This window comes from Fusarium oxysporum, chromosome 12 (genome assembly GCF_000149955.1).
Source record: "Fusarium oxysporum f. sp. lycopersici 4287 chromosome 12, whole genome shotgun sequence".
NCBI lineage: Eukaryota > Fungi > Ascomycota > Sordariomycetes > Hypocreales > Nectriaceae > Fusarium > Fusarium oxysporum.
In genome coordinates, this window is record NC_030997.1 from 2,073,208 (window position 1) to 2,088,380 (window position 15,173).

General features: G+C 47.4%; 7 protein-coding genes across 7 annotated transcripts; 4 read left to right on the forward strand and 3 right to left on the reverse strand.

Moving 5' to 3' along the window:
* Positions 1 to 67: 67 nt before the first annotated feature.
* Positions 68 to 736, forward strand: FOXG_21643 (uncharacterized protein; the record flags this gene model as incomplete). Its single annotated transcript, XM_018401989.1, has 1 exon — positions 68 to 736. One exon carries the CDS (start codon positions 68 to 70, stop codon positions 734 to 736), a length of 669 nt encoding a protein of 222 aa, XP_018254409.1.
* Positions 737 to 888: 152 nt separating this feature from the next.
* Positions 889 to 3,417, reverse strand: FOXG_14759 (uncharacterized protein; the record flags this gene model as incomplete). The annotated part of the gene is made up of 1 exon (XM_018394821.1): positions 889 to 3,417. The coding sequence occupies one exon, from the start codon at positions 3,415 to 3,417 to the stop codon at positions 889 to 891; it is 2,529 nt and encodes an 842-aa protein (XP_018254410.1).
* Positions 3,418 to 3,681: 264 nt separating this feature from the next.
* On the forward strand, positions 3,682 to 6,107 carry FOXG_21644 (uncharacterized protein; the record flags this gene model as incomplete). Its single annotated transcript, XM_018401990.1, has 4 exons — positions 3,682 to 4,669; positions 4,719 to 4,976; positions 5,285 to 5,501; positions 5,549 to 6,107. 4 exons carry the CDS (start codon positions 3,682 to 3,684, stop codon positions 6,105 to 6,107), a joined length of 2,022 nt encoding a protein of 673 aa, XP_018254411.1.
* Positions 6,108 to 9,617: 3,510 nt separating this feature from the next.
* Positions 9,618 to 10,211, reverse strand: FOXG_21645 (uncharacterized protein; the record flags this gene model as incomplete). The annotated part of the gene is made up of 1 exon (XM_018401991.1): positions 9,618 to 10,211. One exon carries the CDS (start codon positions 10,209 to 10,211, stop codon positions 9,618 to 9,620), a length of 594 nt encoding a protein of 197 aa, XP_018254412.1.
* Positions 10,212 to 10,382: 171 nt separating this feature from the next.
* Positions 10,383 to 10,656, reverse strand: FOXG_21646 (uncharacterized protein; the record flags this gene model as incomplete). The annotated part of the gene is made up of 2 exons (XM_018401992.1): positions 10,383 to 10,557; positions 10,628 to 10,656. 2 exons carry the CDS (start codon positions 10,654 to 10,656, stop codon positions 10,383 to 10,385), a joined length of 204 nt encoding a protein of 67 aa, XP_018254413.1.
* FOXG_21647 (uncharacterized protein) lies at positions 10,622 to 12,716 on the forward strand. The gene is made up of 4 exons (XM_018401993.1): positions 10,622 to 11,152; positions 11,203 to 12,111; positions 12,159 to 12,339; positions 12,384 to 12,716. The coding sequence occupies exons 1-4, from the start codon at positions 10,679 to 10,681 to the stop codon at positions 12,653 to 12,655; spliced, it is 1,836 nt and encodes a 611-aa protein (XP_018254414.1). The 5' UTR covers positions 10,622 to 10,678; the 3' UTR covers positions 12,656 to 12,716.
* Positions 12,717 to 13,069: 353 nt separating this feature from the next.
* FOXG_21648 (uncharacterized protein) lies at positions 13,070 to 14,830 on the forward strand (the record flags this gene model as incomplete). The annotated part of the gene is made up of 1 exon (XM_018401994.1): positions 13,070 to 14,830. The coding sequence occupies one exon, from the start codon at positions 13,070 to 13,072 to the stop codon at positions 14,828 to 14,830; it is 1,761 nt and encodes a 586-aa protein (XP_018254415.1).
* Positions 14,831 to 15,173: the final 343 nt, after the last annotated feature.

The window sequence follows — 15,173 nt, forward strand, 5'->3', positions numbered from 1 at the left end:
TCTCAGCTGGATATATTATCACACTAAGCAATATTCTCTTTACTCTTTCCCATTAACCACCAATACCATGACTAAACTGCGCCTACCTTGGGGAGATGAGTCTCCTTATGATCTTTTGACCAATTCGAGAATGTCCTGGAAGATCATCTATCCCCGAAATACGATACCCTTCGATGCATTCAACTTTGAGGGATTCATTCGGTCCTCTAACAAAATCATGATCACGGAAAATGTTTCCCTGCTATGTTATGCAGCATTTCAACGACAGTATGATGCTCTCCAGTCACTTATCCAAGTTTCTGATATGGGTGACTGGCGGTTCCGAAAAGAGCTTGACAAATCTCTGTTCTTCGCTCTCTGTGCTGGAGATAGACGGATGGCTCATATTCTATTGCATTGCGGAGCCGACCCGGGACGAAAGCATTCCTCTTGTGGTTTGCATGGCGCTGCAAGGCGGGGATTTCATGACGAGATCAAACTGTACATTCAAGACCATGATGCCTGCCCCAACACCAAAGACGAAATGTCTGCAACGCCCATCACGTATGCCATGATGCTTGAGGCTCCGCGTGATTGGGAAACGATTTATTATCTCTTCGAGCTAGGCGCCGACCCCAATATTGTTATTGACGGCTGGACTTATGCCCAATGGGCAAGAAAAATGGGAAAAGATTATCTGGCACTGCGCCTTGATGAAGCGGCCCGTCGGGATGAATTATTTCAAGTTGGTAGCTGATCGTCTTGGTTATTCTGGTAGTCATTGGGGTCGCTTAAGCTATGAATTTTTTTATTATCCCATATGCACAGAAGTTGGCTAGATTTGGTATTTGGTTCATGTATATGCCGGTTGGTTCAGATAGGTCAATTGATTAAGATTAGATTGCCTTACTATAGCTCCTCCTCCTCTACAGCAGGTGCTTCTAAACAAGCTTCAGGGCGCTGCGGTATTTCTAGCTCCCAAGTATCATCCACCCGCTCGCGCATATCATATACCTTCTCACCAGTATTATCCTTTATACGCTTGTTTGGGACCATGTAACCCTCAACTTTCCTCCTTATCTCTATTTTGTTTGCCTTTACTGCTATTTTGCGTTTCAACGCCTCTTGCTGTTCCTGTGGCCGTGGCTGGGGTTGTGCCTGTTGTTGTTCCTGCTGTTGTGCCTGTGGTTGTGCCTGTTGTTGTGCCTGTAGTTGTGCCTGCTGTTGACGCTGTAGTCTTAATGCCTCTTCCTGCTTCTGCTTCTGCTGCTTTTGTTGCCGCTGCTCTAATAAATTATCTATACCTGTTTCTGAGACTAGCGTGTCGTATCCATCAGCATTAGGTGCGGAGATGCGCTGACGTGATTCAGGCACCTCTAGTTCTGTCTCATGGGGGTTCAAATGCGGCTCAGCATGCGGCTCAAAATGGGGCCCAGTATGCAGCTCAACGGGTGGCTTAGCAGGCGGCTGCTGGGGTCTTCCCTGCTGTGATATGTCAAATCCATCAACTTGAGGGGTAGAGATGCGTTGGGACGCTTCAGGTACATCTGGATTGTCCAAGGTCGTATCCATATCCTCCGGCACTGAAGGCATCGGGGTTTTACCGAAAATATTCTTGGGCTCTTTTCGTTTCTGTGCTTTAGGTTTAGCTATGGTTTTCTCTGGCTTTTTTGTCAATGGGTCATGTGTGGCTTTTCGTCTCCTAGTCTTTGGCCCCGATTGTTTTGCACTTGGTCGTTGATTGGTAGTGGCGGCGAGTGGTTCGCTTGTAAACGAAACTTCCCCCTCGGCCCAGTCCATGCTGGTTGTGGCATCAAAGACTGGCGCATCTACCATAGGGTTTGAGTCCTCCGGCACAACTGTTTCAAAAACGGGGTTTCGCAATTCTTCGATGCTCAAGCCGGCATGGCTCTTATCCACATTGAGATTGAACTGCCCGAAAAAAGCACATACGAAGTCGAACTGTATCAGTGCTGCGCTTGGTTCCTTCCCCTTCACGTTTGATGCCTCTAAGGCTAGCGTAGGAAGGAAGGATTTTGTACGTAACTCGCTGAACACACTGATTGTCGGCAGTCCTCCTCGCCAGACCTGCTCCGTGAGCATGATTATATCGGGGATTTCTCGCGGCACATCTTGATCTGGCAACGCAAGGCCCTTTTCGATTTTTTCGTTCCAGAAGCCTACCGATGACGCCATCTTGCAAAGATGCCTCCTGGACTTTGCATCTGCAAACGCGTTCATCCCAATGCCTTTTATATCCTGTAAGGGTGTTTCGGAGCTCAGCAGAGGGAAGGAACGAAGGGCTGCCAGCATAAGCTGTACGGATGCTCCTAGGGATTCCAAAGGTGTGTGCATTGATTGATATCGTCCCTCTGTGCATTCGACCACATTGAGAACTGGAAGTTGCTGTCCCCAGTCCTGTGCAAGATTGCTGAGAAGGCTTTCTGGTGTTTTCAGTGGGGCTAGAGCAGGTGGTGCCTTTTCTGTCGGCCTTTTCACTTCAATATATCTCTCGAGTATCTTGGCGCCGATTGTGAGATAGCGCATATTTTCATGGAATGTCAAAATACTAGGAATAACGCCTTCGAAGGCTAATATATTCCGCAGCAATTTAGATCTGTCCTCTTCGCTCGATATATTACAGAACAATGTGCCGTTTTTCATCTTCTCTCGTATAGCTTCTTGGTCCTTCTTGCTCCATGCTGGAGCCATGAACTGGAGAAAACGAGCGGAGGAGGCGTCCAGACATTGTCGCAAACTTGGGTCGACACCATTGAAGACAACATCGTTCCAAACTCGGTATATATGTCTCCAGTATGTCATTATCTGCTCGTCGATGTGGGCTGCGAGATGTTTGGCCCAGTTGCCCAATTTGATATCATGCCAGAGACCAGGGAAGACGGCGACTTGACGCATGGCACTCCATATCGCATCTCGATGGAAGACCATTGTCACGTGCTTGCGTTTCCCTGCAGATAAGCGCTCTAGCCACTTTTGGGCTACCGAAGGCTGCTGCTGATGCAACAGGAGCACTTGTCTGCAAATCTCCCCGTCGCTGTATCTCCCTGGGAGTTCTGGTGGAATACTATAGATCCGAACGATACATTCATGGCTTTGCCCGAGGAGTTCTTTTGCCTTTTTTAGGCAATGCTGCCCCAATAGACAGTCAATCTTGAATTGGGAGTTGGACAATGGTTCTTGTGTAAGCGATTGCTGTAATTGTTGCCGTGTGATGACTAATCTGTCCAGAATTTCGTCTAGTCTTTGTGGGGAAAGAATGCCTGTTATTGGCTGGTCACGATTGCCGAGGAATCGTTCAAAGTCGGACACGGACGCGCCATCCGAGAAAGCTGCGGGGCACTCAGAGAAACCTTCAGAAGTGAGAAGGCCTAGAGGCACGCGCATCACCCCCGCCAGATAATCACTTAACGATGTCATCTCTTCAGATCTCGTAACGACGTACTCTAGGCGTCTAATCGAGTAACAGTTTGAGGCATTTGCTGTTATTTTGTAAATTTGCAGTCAATGAATTTCAGGTGAGTCCAGATATTCAATTGAGGTCGAAATTTAGTGGCCTAAATACCAATTATAACATAGCTTAATTTGATACGAGGCTTGTATTAGTAGACAGGTACAAGAGCCCGGGTGGGGACTTGTGCGCGTGCATGGAGAGAACTGGGTCCCCTAACCAAGCAAGGCATCATGACACACATTGAACCTCTATTTGAACTTCAATCAAGCGCCCCTGGCATGCCAGGGCCGTATCTCGTGGAAAATCTAGCATCTTACCGTGTTCTCGACAAAATTGGTCAAAAGAAGCCCCGGATGATGCTTGTACTCGGGGGGTCACGGAAGCGCCAGCACATTTTATCCGCATATTCGGTTTACGGTTACCCAAAGGAACATAGCGTTGGCATTGCGGATGTTGGCGACAATACTTTGGCGCTTGACGGGGAGCTGCACCTCCAAGAACACTATCATCTGCCACGATTCCAGGAAAAACGGCCGTTTGGGGGAGGATGCCATGCTCATATACTTGAGCAAGGATTTCCTCGTGAGGGGTCAATTGCTCACCAGATTTACGCAAATGTATTGTCACCGCTTAGCGACATTATTCTCATATTTGTCCCTGACTTTGGTCTCCAGAACGCCATTGAACTGCTTTGTTGCTGGATGGAGTCTGCTATGGGCGCCGGGTTTTACATCGCCTCTAGAGTCGTGCTTTTACACGACTCAATTCCAGCAGACTTGGAGATCAAAAACCGGTTACTGGCGTCATTCGCTTCCAAGCTTCGTAAATCAGATCCTTTAAGGTCGTATACGAGCGCAGATACTCAGTCAATAATAAAGAATGCTTTTCACCTGACAAGCGTGTCCTTGGATGATTGCACGTGGCGGGCGCAGGTTGAAGCAGAATTGAATGCCGCCAGGGCTTGCCGAATGCAAGAGGGCATGGACTTTACAGCGCACCAAGTGAAGTACCTACTTCGAAGAGCTATCCGGCAGTACGCACAAGATCCGCTGTCACCTCTTGATATAATACGTTCTTTAAAGCAACAGCACTCTCCAGATTCGAATTATTCGGATGCGATTCGCGACTTTCTGCAAATTCACCAACCTATAAGCGATATGGAAGCTAGCATTGTCGCGTCAGCACTCAATCTTGATGCTCATCCTCCAGGAACGCCTTGTAAGTGGACCCGAGGTCCCTTCTCAGCGACACCGCTGACTGACACTAGGGTTTCCTCCAGAACGAATTTTCCAGAGCCTTTACCAAGGCCTTATTGAGGACTGTGGGTACGACTTGCACTGTAGTACCCTGTCTGATCACGTGCGATACCATTTCGTGGATATTGTGATGAATTGTCGCGCCATGGGAGTTGATGCGTCGCAGGCTCACCTCGCACGTATTCAAGGCAGTCACTTGGTGGAGTCAAAGCAGCCCCTATATAGCTGCTCCTTCTGTATTCTCCAAAGGCCAAGCTGGACACTTGATTGTAAGCATATGCTTTGCAGACGTTGCATCAATGCCCACGCAACGAGCGGCCAATCCTACCATCCGCAAGTTAAGTCATGTCCGCTGTGCCAGAGCCCCAACTCATCTCCATTCTTCATCAAACCCCCCACGGCTTCTGCAATCGCACTCAATCTGAGGGGCACAAACCCGGTCAAAATCATTCAATTTCTCAAGGATTTGCGTCGCTCCGTAGGATTTCCGTTGCAGGACTGTTTTGACATAGTTATTGGATCCGAGGCCGGCAAGTCAACATTCGGTTTCTCCAATATGCGTTCTAACGTTTCCTAGGTAATTTCTTCGTAATCACCGCTTTCTTAGAGGGTTGGGATCTGTCAGATTGCTTCTATCACTTGAAACATCTACGCCGCATGCGTCTTCGCCACAACAGTGCCAAGTTTGGAAAGAACTTGTCATGGGACCTCAACAAAACGCAATTATACAACAATAAAACCGTTTTACTTGACTTTGGGAAGAAGTCTCTATTCTACCAAGGCCAAAGCGCTATGTTAGTCAATCTTATTTCAGCTTGAGTTCATGTTAACAGAAAAACAGAAACGAATCCCAGGTATCGATACAATACAGCAATAGCCCCTATACCCAGCAGGCTCTCGACCATGTAGCTTACTCGCTTATTGCCTCTCTATTCTATATCAAACTTCACCCACTTCCAACATTCTACAAAAGCGAGGAGTTGTGTACTATCAAGATTTACTGCCGCATTCCAGCTGGCCCGCTGCTTCTTAACCTTATCTACAAACTTTATAGGTCAAATACGTTGCTTTGCAGCAGCGAATCTCAAGTCAGGTCAAGAAAAGAGGCTCTGTGTGGCGACATGGATATAGAGCTATGCCAAGGTGGTTACTCGTTTGAGCGACACATGACGGTCAAGATCTCCTCCCCCAGTGACGTCATTGATCTGTCGTTGGAGAATATGCGGGGAAGCTGGCCTATTAGCAAATGCCCCTACCAGATCGAGGATCTGATCCGGGATCAAAGTTTGGATTGTCCGACTAACCCCCCTGATACATTACCTTTCGATGGAAACTCTCAGACTTGGGCAGATGCTGAGACGGAACTCAGCCAATTTCTAAATACATTAAGGGCATTGTAACACTGGAAAGAGTCATTATGTGAAACTTGCCCCCAACTATTAATCTCTATGTGTCGTATCGTGTCCTATGAGTTTGGCTATGCCTTGCCAGCACTCCCGCAAATATCTATCCACTTCTCAACCTGAGCTTGTAGTATCTCTATCCCTTCATCTACACACTACATCAAAGGTTTATGTGCATTCTCCTTCAAGTGGACATGCCAGACCTCAAGAAGCAATTTATTGACATTGAGCTTCACAGTACCAGCTTTGATGCAGTCTTGCATAATCTGAGCAGTGAAGTCACTGGTCCCGTGGAGTGCTTAGCAAAGATAGATCCCCTAATTTAAACATAATATGCTTTTGTGATGACCCAATCAGCAACCTTGTTATTTGACGCCTATCTACTCGATATCAGATGAAGCCTAAAATTCCTGTAGATGAGAACAAGATATTCCTTGGTGACCACCAAGCCAAGATTTAGGCCTCGTTTTGTATCCACGATGTGTGCAATGTTGCTGTTAGTGCCGTAAATACTCGTCGTAGGCACTTTTTGTTGCAGCGCTCAACCGATCCTGGAGTTTCTTTCAAATGTGATCTAAGTCTAGCAATGTCACAGGAAGACCTTAGTTTGTCGACTTGCATGTATAGCAGCACTTTTCTTTCTAGAGTCTATTGCCTATAATCTGCCATGATTCTCCAGCGTTGACTGGCATTTTGTGCCCGAGGCTGTGTTTGCGCCGGCGGCCAAGTTCGAAGGGAGTCTGTGGCAGCTAATGCTACTAATCGAGGTCAGCAGGAGTGAAACAGGAAGGCCTATGGTAACTATTTGAGCAAATATGAAGGAGAGGTCGATGCGAGTAGAAAGGAAGCTTTGACAAGAGAAGGAAATGGTTTACCTGTTTTCAGCTACTAAAGATAGCTCGCATAGTATATCGCTGTGCTCTACCTGCCGAAGAACATCGCAGGCGCTGGTGTTTTGCCGCAGTAGGTCAAGGATGACATTCGCCTCATCTGGGTTTCGCGAGCGCAGCAAATCGACAACCTTTTGACATGCGGTCTTCTCGGATTTCAAATGCTCATATTGACGCCGCAGCTCGCGATCTCTACTCGTGGCGGTGTAATTGCAGCTTGAGCCCGCTCTGAAACAGCTTGAGCAGTAGGGCCGGCTCCCATCGCACTGAGCTAACAATTAAACAGGATCGGATGTGAAAGGTTTGCATGACTGACTCGAATCTTCCGCTTCCGGCAACTTTCGCAGGCAACTGAGACGCTGATTCTTGGGTAATGTGGGAGGACAATGCGGGGTGCAGGTGTTAACGGTATTTGCGAGGCGGGGAGCAGAGGGCGCTGATGGCCCTGACCAGGCATTGTTAATATTGAGATGAGAATAGTTTGTGAATGTATATTAGCGACTCCATACCCTGAAAGGAATTTGTTATGGAGTGTAAGAGTAAAATTACATCCAGACTCGAGATAGGTCTGACTCGGCTTGGAGGACTTGATATAGCAGTTGAAATGCTCGTGGTGAGGGGACTGTACGACGCTTTGGAACTTTCCATTGGCCCGATGTCGTTTTTCCATGATGAAAAGGGTCATGAACCGTGTCTACGACTGCATATCGGCTCCAGTATTTCATGCCCAGGGCGCTAGTTTTCGAACACATCTCAAAACGCCAGCCAATGACCGTCTGAGTCGGTTAAGGCTCCGTCGAAGCTGATTGGAGGCCTGACTAGTCAGATCGTAAAACGATCGTCATCATGGCCGCATCCTAAAACCGTGGCGGGAACCTGGCACTAGGACTGCAGGACGGGATTACACGGCGGGCTTCGTGTTAGGTAGGTACTAAGACAGTTAAGTGAAGTTGATATTACTGGAGCAGATGTCTCGGGACGACTCCGCGAATACCTTGGCGTTATCTCTTTGAGCGGCATAAGACTACAGCAGGTTACTCGCCCCAATTTGCTTACTAACCCCGCTAGTACCTGCAGGGTACGTGAAGTTCTCGTCAGACAGCTGTATGATTTTTCACCACCAAATTCATCAAAATCCTCACACAAGTAATCCCTAGCCTATCGTAATTGAAACGATGAGCTCTTCAAAGTACAAGGGCAGCCTCGGCCGGGTAAAAAAAAAAAAAAAAAAAAAAGGACAAAAGGAGGTTATCTACAGCCTATTTCGGGAAATGCACGAGGCCGGCAGAGCAGGTACGGTTGCAAAGTATGTGATGTAGCGATTTGTAACAATGCTGACTGCTGGTACTTCTACCACAGGCCAATTTAGGTGTGTGCGGAGGTACCGGTCGTCGCGCACATTTTGATTGGCCCTATACCCCAGTCGTGACCACCTTGTAGTCTTATGCCGCTCAAAGAGATAAGTAGGTTCAGGGATCGCCCAATGTATCTTCAGTGAACTCTCATTAAGAACAGCAGAAGTTTCTCTTTTGTTTCTCGAATAGGATAATAAACTATTTACAAACCCTATTAAGCTGTTCTCTCTCCTCAACAACTATGTCTTTCAATTAATCCAACCACAGGGCTGTATTTGCCTTCGTACCATTTGAACCTCGCACTTACATAAGATCCAGATATACCCTGAGAGAGACAACTGGCCTGCTCTATGAAGATATATATATATTGTTTCCTGTTCTGTGATTTGATAGATCCTTTTGTTGATTCTATTTGTTGTAGATCTTGAAAAATCGAATGTCGAGTGGCGGATTAGCCACAACAGGTTGATCAACAATCCGGGGCGAATTTCATGCTGAATCCTTGTATATCGTCAGTCTTACACAAACGGTAATAATTACTCTCTCATCACCGATGCTCTCCCGCTTCTTTTGGACTCTCCAAGTACTCTTGTCTATAAACCCACATACACAAGATCCCTCCACAAAATGTAATCATGGCGTCACTATCACTACACTGCGCTTTTGCCTCGTTTTTCATAAGCCTTACGACCTTCCTCCTTCAGCCGGGAGTCGTCCGGTCGAGTGAGATAAACCTGTGGCATGAGCAGAAACGATAGCACGAATGCAAGGCTTGCGACATCTGCACCGATAAGAAATATTATCCGGAATCCTTGTCTATATGCTGGGATGAGAACTGAGCGGATTCTTTCAGCCTCGCTTGGTGAAACTGTGTCTAGAAATGTCTGAGGGTTACCGAGCAATTTTTTTGAGTCGTGTTTGTCTAGGTTCAGAGACGACAAAGAGCCTGCCAGCACGTTGTTACTAGGGTGATATCAGTAGATGTTGTTGAGGATGTCTTGGTAGCTTGACATACAGGACTGTACCGCATACTGCAAGACCCAAGGTCGCCACCATTCCAGCAATAATAATAAAGCAATCATGCGATCTATTGACTTACCAACAAGCTTACTGTGTTTTCTACCTGGTATATCACGCCTTGTGTTGTGTTGCGTTGAAAACCCTTTAATCCTACATGTGTGGACATATTATATTTGAATAACAGATCTCCGTTAAGTTTTACTCTAAACTATTTTTACATGAACATATTCCTACATAAATGATCAATTCCCATCAAAACAAGTATCAAATGACATCATTGCTAGTCTTAACCCTTTAGAAATTGGCCTGGACTGATACGGTGAGCCTTTTCGGACTTTCTTTGGTGATGGCGACGGTGTTGGTGATGATGGCGGTGATGAGGGTGGGCAAGATGTTTGTCCAGATGATTCTCGGCTTGACTCTGGAGATTGTGGGAAATAGAGACCTGGTGAATTTGATGAATTTGATGAATTTGAGTTGAAGGAGGTAGGAGTGCTTGCCCGTGAAGACGGAGACTTTTCTCCTTGGGCTGTTGTGCTTGGTGTGTCGGCCCTTTCAGTGACGGTATCAATATCATCAGGGCCACGAATCTCATGCGCCGGGATTGGAAGCTTGGAAAATTCCTGAAGAAGCTTAGGACGCGATTCGTAGCCTTTGATACGACCATCTGGCCTTTTGATGAAAATGAGGATATCACCGCCGTAGTAGTGGTGCCAGGTATTGGTTTTCTTAAACAGCCCATTCTCCCTATTACGCATTCCTGCCTCAGCGTTGCGATTTTTCTTGAGGCGTTGACGGCGGGGAGAGCCTGACTGTACTTTTGGCGTTGGTGACATTGTGAGGATGTAAGTTATGGTAATGAATGTCGAGATGCTATGTTAGCCTCTGGGCTGCCATGTATTAAATAAATGAACGATATTAAGAAGCTTCAGGGACAATAGGCGCTTACAATCCAAAAATAAAATCAATACGCGCGCAAAAGCATCATTTGCCGCCGAGCACCACAATTAGAACCACTTGTCCAGGAACCCGATGCGTAGTAGCGGTACCCTCCGATAGCCCCGTCCATAAGCCCCACCCAGCACCGTATTCTGATTGCCGCGCCGTGCCGGAGCTCCACTGAAATCCGGTTCGCCCGACGACAATCGGTCTGCCTGAGCGGCTACACTTAGGCTGCAGGCGCTTCGCACTTCGAATTTGATTTAAACACTTAAATTTCGCATGTCCCTGTTCGGAGTAGACACATACTTACCGCTCGAAACACCCAGCTTTGCACTTCATTCTCCAAATCATTGCTGAAAGAATGGACAGCAGCTTGTGGTATCTAATCGCCCTGGCTGGGATATTTTTCCTGTCTCTCATTCTCTGGCTGTTAAGCTCCATCATACCGAACCTTCACAATCGTTTCATGCGGCATGTCGCCTACCCTCTCTTCCTCCGACGACGTCGTGCTTGGGACAGCATTACTCGGCTACAAGCATGTCTCATTTTCTTTTTCTTTGCGGCCAACCTCGTTGTCATTTTTGCGCCCTTCAATGGTGTTGACTGGCGACAAATTGAGAGAAGGGCAGCCTTTACCGCAGGTGTAAATGCAATTCCCCTTTGTCTTGGAGGACGAATGGGACCTGTTGTCCAGATGCTGAACATTCATCGGACTTCCTATCTTTTGTTCCACCATTGGGTTGGTAGAATTGCTGTTCTCGAGGCTGTGTCTCACGCCATAATCGTTCTCCTACATCGCCCCAAGACAGGAACGCTCGTTACCTCTGGATGGGTTGTAAGTGTTCTGTCCTCGTCCCACTATTTCCCGCTTTCTAACGCTTTTAGGCATTTGCTGGTTTCCTGGGCTCGCTTGTGTTGTCTTTTTGGCTACCTAGACACTTCCTCGGCCGCTGGTTCTTGCTGAGTCACAGAGCAATCGCTCTCACTGGCGTTGGTGCTTTGTTCTGGCACGCCTTGGCTGTCTCACAAATCAGGTCACAGATACTCGTCGGTATTTGTTGTACCATCTGGCTTCTGTCGACGTTCTACAGGTTGCAGAAACTTCTTTTTCGGCGGCTGTCTGGCGAAGTAGTCGAGAAGTTGGCGGGAAGGAATGCAACCAGGCTCGATATCTCGCTACGGTATCCGGTCCATATAGAGCCGGGAAGTTACTTCAACATTTTCTTCCCTGGAAGGATCAGTTCTTATAATCTTTTGTACAGTCACCAAGCTGTGGCATTCTGGCATCCACCAGATGATGTTGACCCCGAGGGCAAGTCATCGAACGTCAGCTTCCTTCTGTCACACTGTACGGCAAATGTGGCAGCGTTATCTGTTCTTCAAACTGGGCAACGTATCCTACTTGATGGTCCCTTTGGCCAACGACTTGAACCGCATTCCTATGAGAATGTTATACTTCTAGCCAAGGGGATGGGAATTGCCGGCATTCTCCCGTTAGCTCTGGGTCTAGCGGAAAGGCGACAACACGACAATCGTATCAGAGCTGAGCTGCAGAGGTTAACACAGAGGTCTCAGAGCCTCTTAAGGGAGGAAGGGTCTGCTGATCTCGATAACCGTGCGACCATTGCCCGAGAAAGGGCGGAGGTAGCCAAGCAAAGGATTGCGCTATCAAGAAAACCACTTTTCCGCGATGCAACTAAGAAAATCGATCTCTTCTGGTCGTTGGAGAGCAACTCTCAGATGGATTTGGTGGCGGATCAGCTCAGATCACTTCAACAGCTGGATCCTGACAATGTGAGTCTCTGAAAAAGCTATTACTGACAATACTAATGCGTAGATAGAGTTTCTTGGTTGTGTGGTGTGGCTATCCTTATCCTCGGACAGGCGAAGCACCATTTCAGCCCATCTCAACATTCTGGATGTGCCTTGAGCCATCTCCTCAACGAAAAGCTTTTGACGAACTTATTATTGGTAAGATCGGAGAGGAGCGCAAGAAGCTTCAAGGACGTATGATGGTTTCAAGTAGGTTTCTGCCTGCTTATTTATTTCACGTTCTAACTATGCAGCATGCGGCAATGGCGACTTCACTTCTAGAGTTCGAGAAGGAACAATTCGTAGCATTGAAGATATGAGTATCACATTTGTAGAGACAGAATATCGACCAGCAGGAATAGAGACTGTGCCAATCAATGAGGCGTTTGGACATGAACTGTTGAGGGAACGGGAGAGAAGAAAGAGAAAGCAGAGGACTTCACAGGACACTGAGATGAGGAACCTAACGGACAGAGTGTCCTACGCAAGCGCATACTCAGAAGAATTCAGTACCGTTCGGCTATAGATCATAAGTCATATTTTCAAAATGAATCTTCGTATTAGAGCCATTATCATTTTCAAACACCGCTTGTCGCTGGATTTAGTGCGCCTCTGTTGGGGAGATCAATTATGAGAGTCGTGCGTTACGAATAGCTTTTAGAAAGTCGAAACGAATTTGATACGACGCGCGCCTTGCCACCGTACTGGTGTTAATTTAAGTATCTCTCTTTTAAGCTAAGCGATTAAATATGATACTCATTCACAGATTAAATTTAGATAATTGTACGTCTTATCACCAGTCGAGACGCCGCCTTAATTTAACCATTGGATTATAAAGTACTTTCACTCCTGCCTTTCACCTGAACCAAATCAACCAAACCAGCACACACACACACACACACACACACACACACACACACATCCAAATCAGAAACTCAGTATGACCAACTCAATTGGCCTCGTCGGAAGTCTCGGGGCGAAACTTGCACATGACAAGGTTAAAAAAAGGTTGAGCAATATCGGTGTTGATGTTGTGAAAAAGGAAGACGAGGAGGTACCGAAGTACGTGGTGGCGGCAAACGCTTCCAATATACCCGAAAAATGGAGTAGCGCAACTCAGATGCCCAAACAATGGCTTCAAGCTATGATGGACATTACGCCTATTCGTGATCTAGTTTGGATCGATCCAGAAGAGTGGAAGGTGAAGAATAAGCAGGGAGGGGGGGAGGAGGAGGCAGAGGAAGGAGATGGAGGAGGGGAGGAAGAGAAGGGAGAGGAACCCAGGGGAAGGAAGCGAAACTCGGAAGCTTTAGCAGCTGAGGCGAAGGCCGAGGCCGAGCAGAAAAAGGAGGAAGCAAAGAAGAAGGAGGAGGAGGCTAGGAAGCAGAAGCAGGCTGCTGAAGATGCAGCCAAAGCCAAAGCCCAAGCAGATGCTAAAGCCAAAGCTGAAGCAGATGCCAAAGCTCAAGCAGATGCCAAAGCTCAAGCAGATGCCAAAGCCAAAGCAGATGCAGATGCTAAAGCCAAAGCAGATGCAGATGCTAAAGCCAAAGCAGATGCCAAAGCCAAAGCTCAAGCAGATGCAGATGCTAAAGCCAAAGCAGATGCAGATGCTAAAGCCAAAGCAGATGCAGATGCTAAAGCCAAAGCAGATGCAGATGCTAAAGCCAAAGCAGATGCAGATGCTAAAGCCAAAGCAGATGCAGATGCTAAAGCAGATGCAGATCCCAAAGCAGATGCAGATCCCGAAGCAGATGCAGATCCCAAAGCCAATGGTGACAAGCCCGCCGAAGCACCTGCAGTGAAGCAAGAATCGGCCGAGCCTGACTTGAGATCAGTTTCACCCTTCGGCGGTTCCTCTACATCAGCCTCGTCTGCAACCTCCTCCGGAGCCTCTGGTTCAGCCTCACCTAAGCCATCGGGTCCCACGGAGAGCAAGTCTCCATCACCTTCACCAACCACCCGGGGCCTCAGCCCTGAAGCTGAAGATGCAGAAAAGCGAGCCCAAGATGCCATTTCTAGGGCTGAAGACGCTCAAACGGATCTTGTAAGAGCTCAGAGAGCTGCAACTGAAGCGGTGGAAATTGCCAGAACTCTTGGAGCCGCCGTCACATATATACCTGACTTACAGCCAGATGACCCCTTTTCATTCGTTATTCCGGCGAGCATGCGACAGGAAAAGAAAGCGGCAATGGGGAGAATTAAGTATAATACCGATAAGGGCTACTTCTTAGTATCGGAACCATGGCAGTTTGGTTATCATAGGACATATATGTTCTCAGGCTCGCGCTATCCTGCTAACAAGAAGGCATTCAGGGACAATAAGGGGAAAACACTGATCGCAGAGACTGAAGATGGGGGCGAGGATGATGAAGTTGATAAGGTCTGGAGGATTTTGATCGAGGATGTTGCGGTCTTGAAAAAGGCAGGGAGGATCTACCGCGTCCTCATCACCTGGCGGGATGAGAAAGACCCAAAGAGCGAACTTCCAAAGCTCTACAATATAACCAGCATGAGGCAGAGATTCGGACAAGCCACAAACCAGCGACTCGCCTTAGAGCAGGCGTTTCGGGGACAGGAGCCGGATTGGGATTTACCAAAAGCGACTAAAAACAATCAAAACGCCAAGGCAGAGTTCATCCGCAAGCATATGGGTGCCTTAGAACGAGCACGATCGTGTTCGCCACAGGTAGAGGAGTGATATTGCTGGGAAGATTATTATTACTGTCGTTATCGATTTTCTGATTATGATGCTAGCTAGTTAATTGACTAATTGCTTTAAAACTCTTCATCCCCTTCCTCCCCTTGTCCCCCTATCACCCACTTCACGCCCTTCACCCAATTCATCCGCTTCACCCTCTTGATCCACTTCAACCCCTCTAGCCACATCACCCACTCCATCTATATTTCATCTCCTTACTATACACTTTGCCCTTCACGCTCCTGAAACTCTTCATAGCCTTCAAAAATCCCCTACTTCATCTCCCTTGAACCCTCCTTACTCTTGACACCTTTCGTATATTCATAACCTTGAATATGAGTAT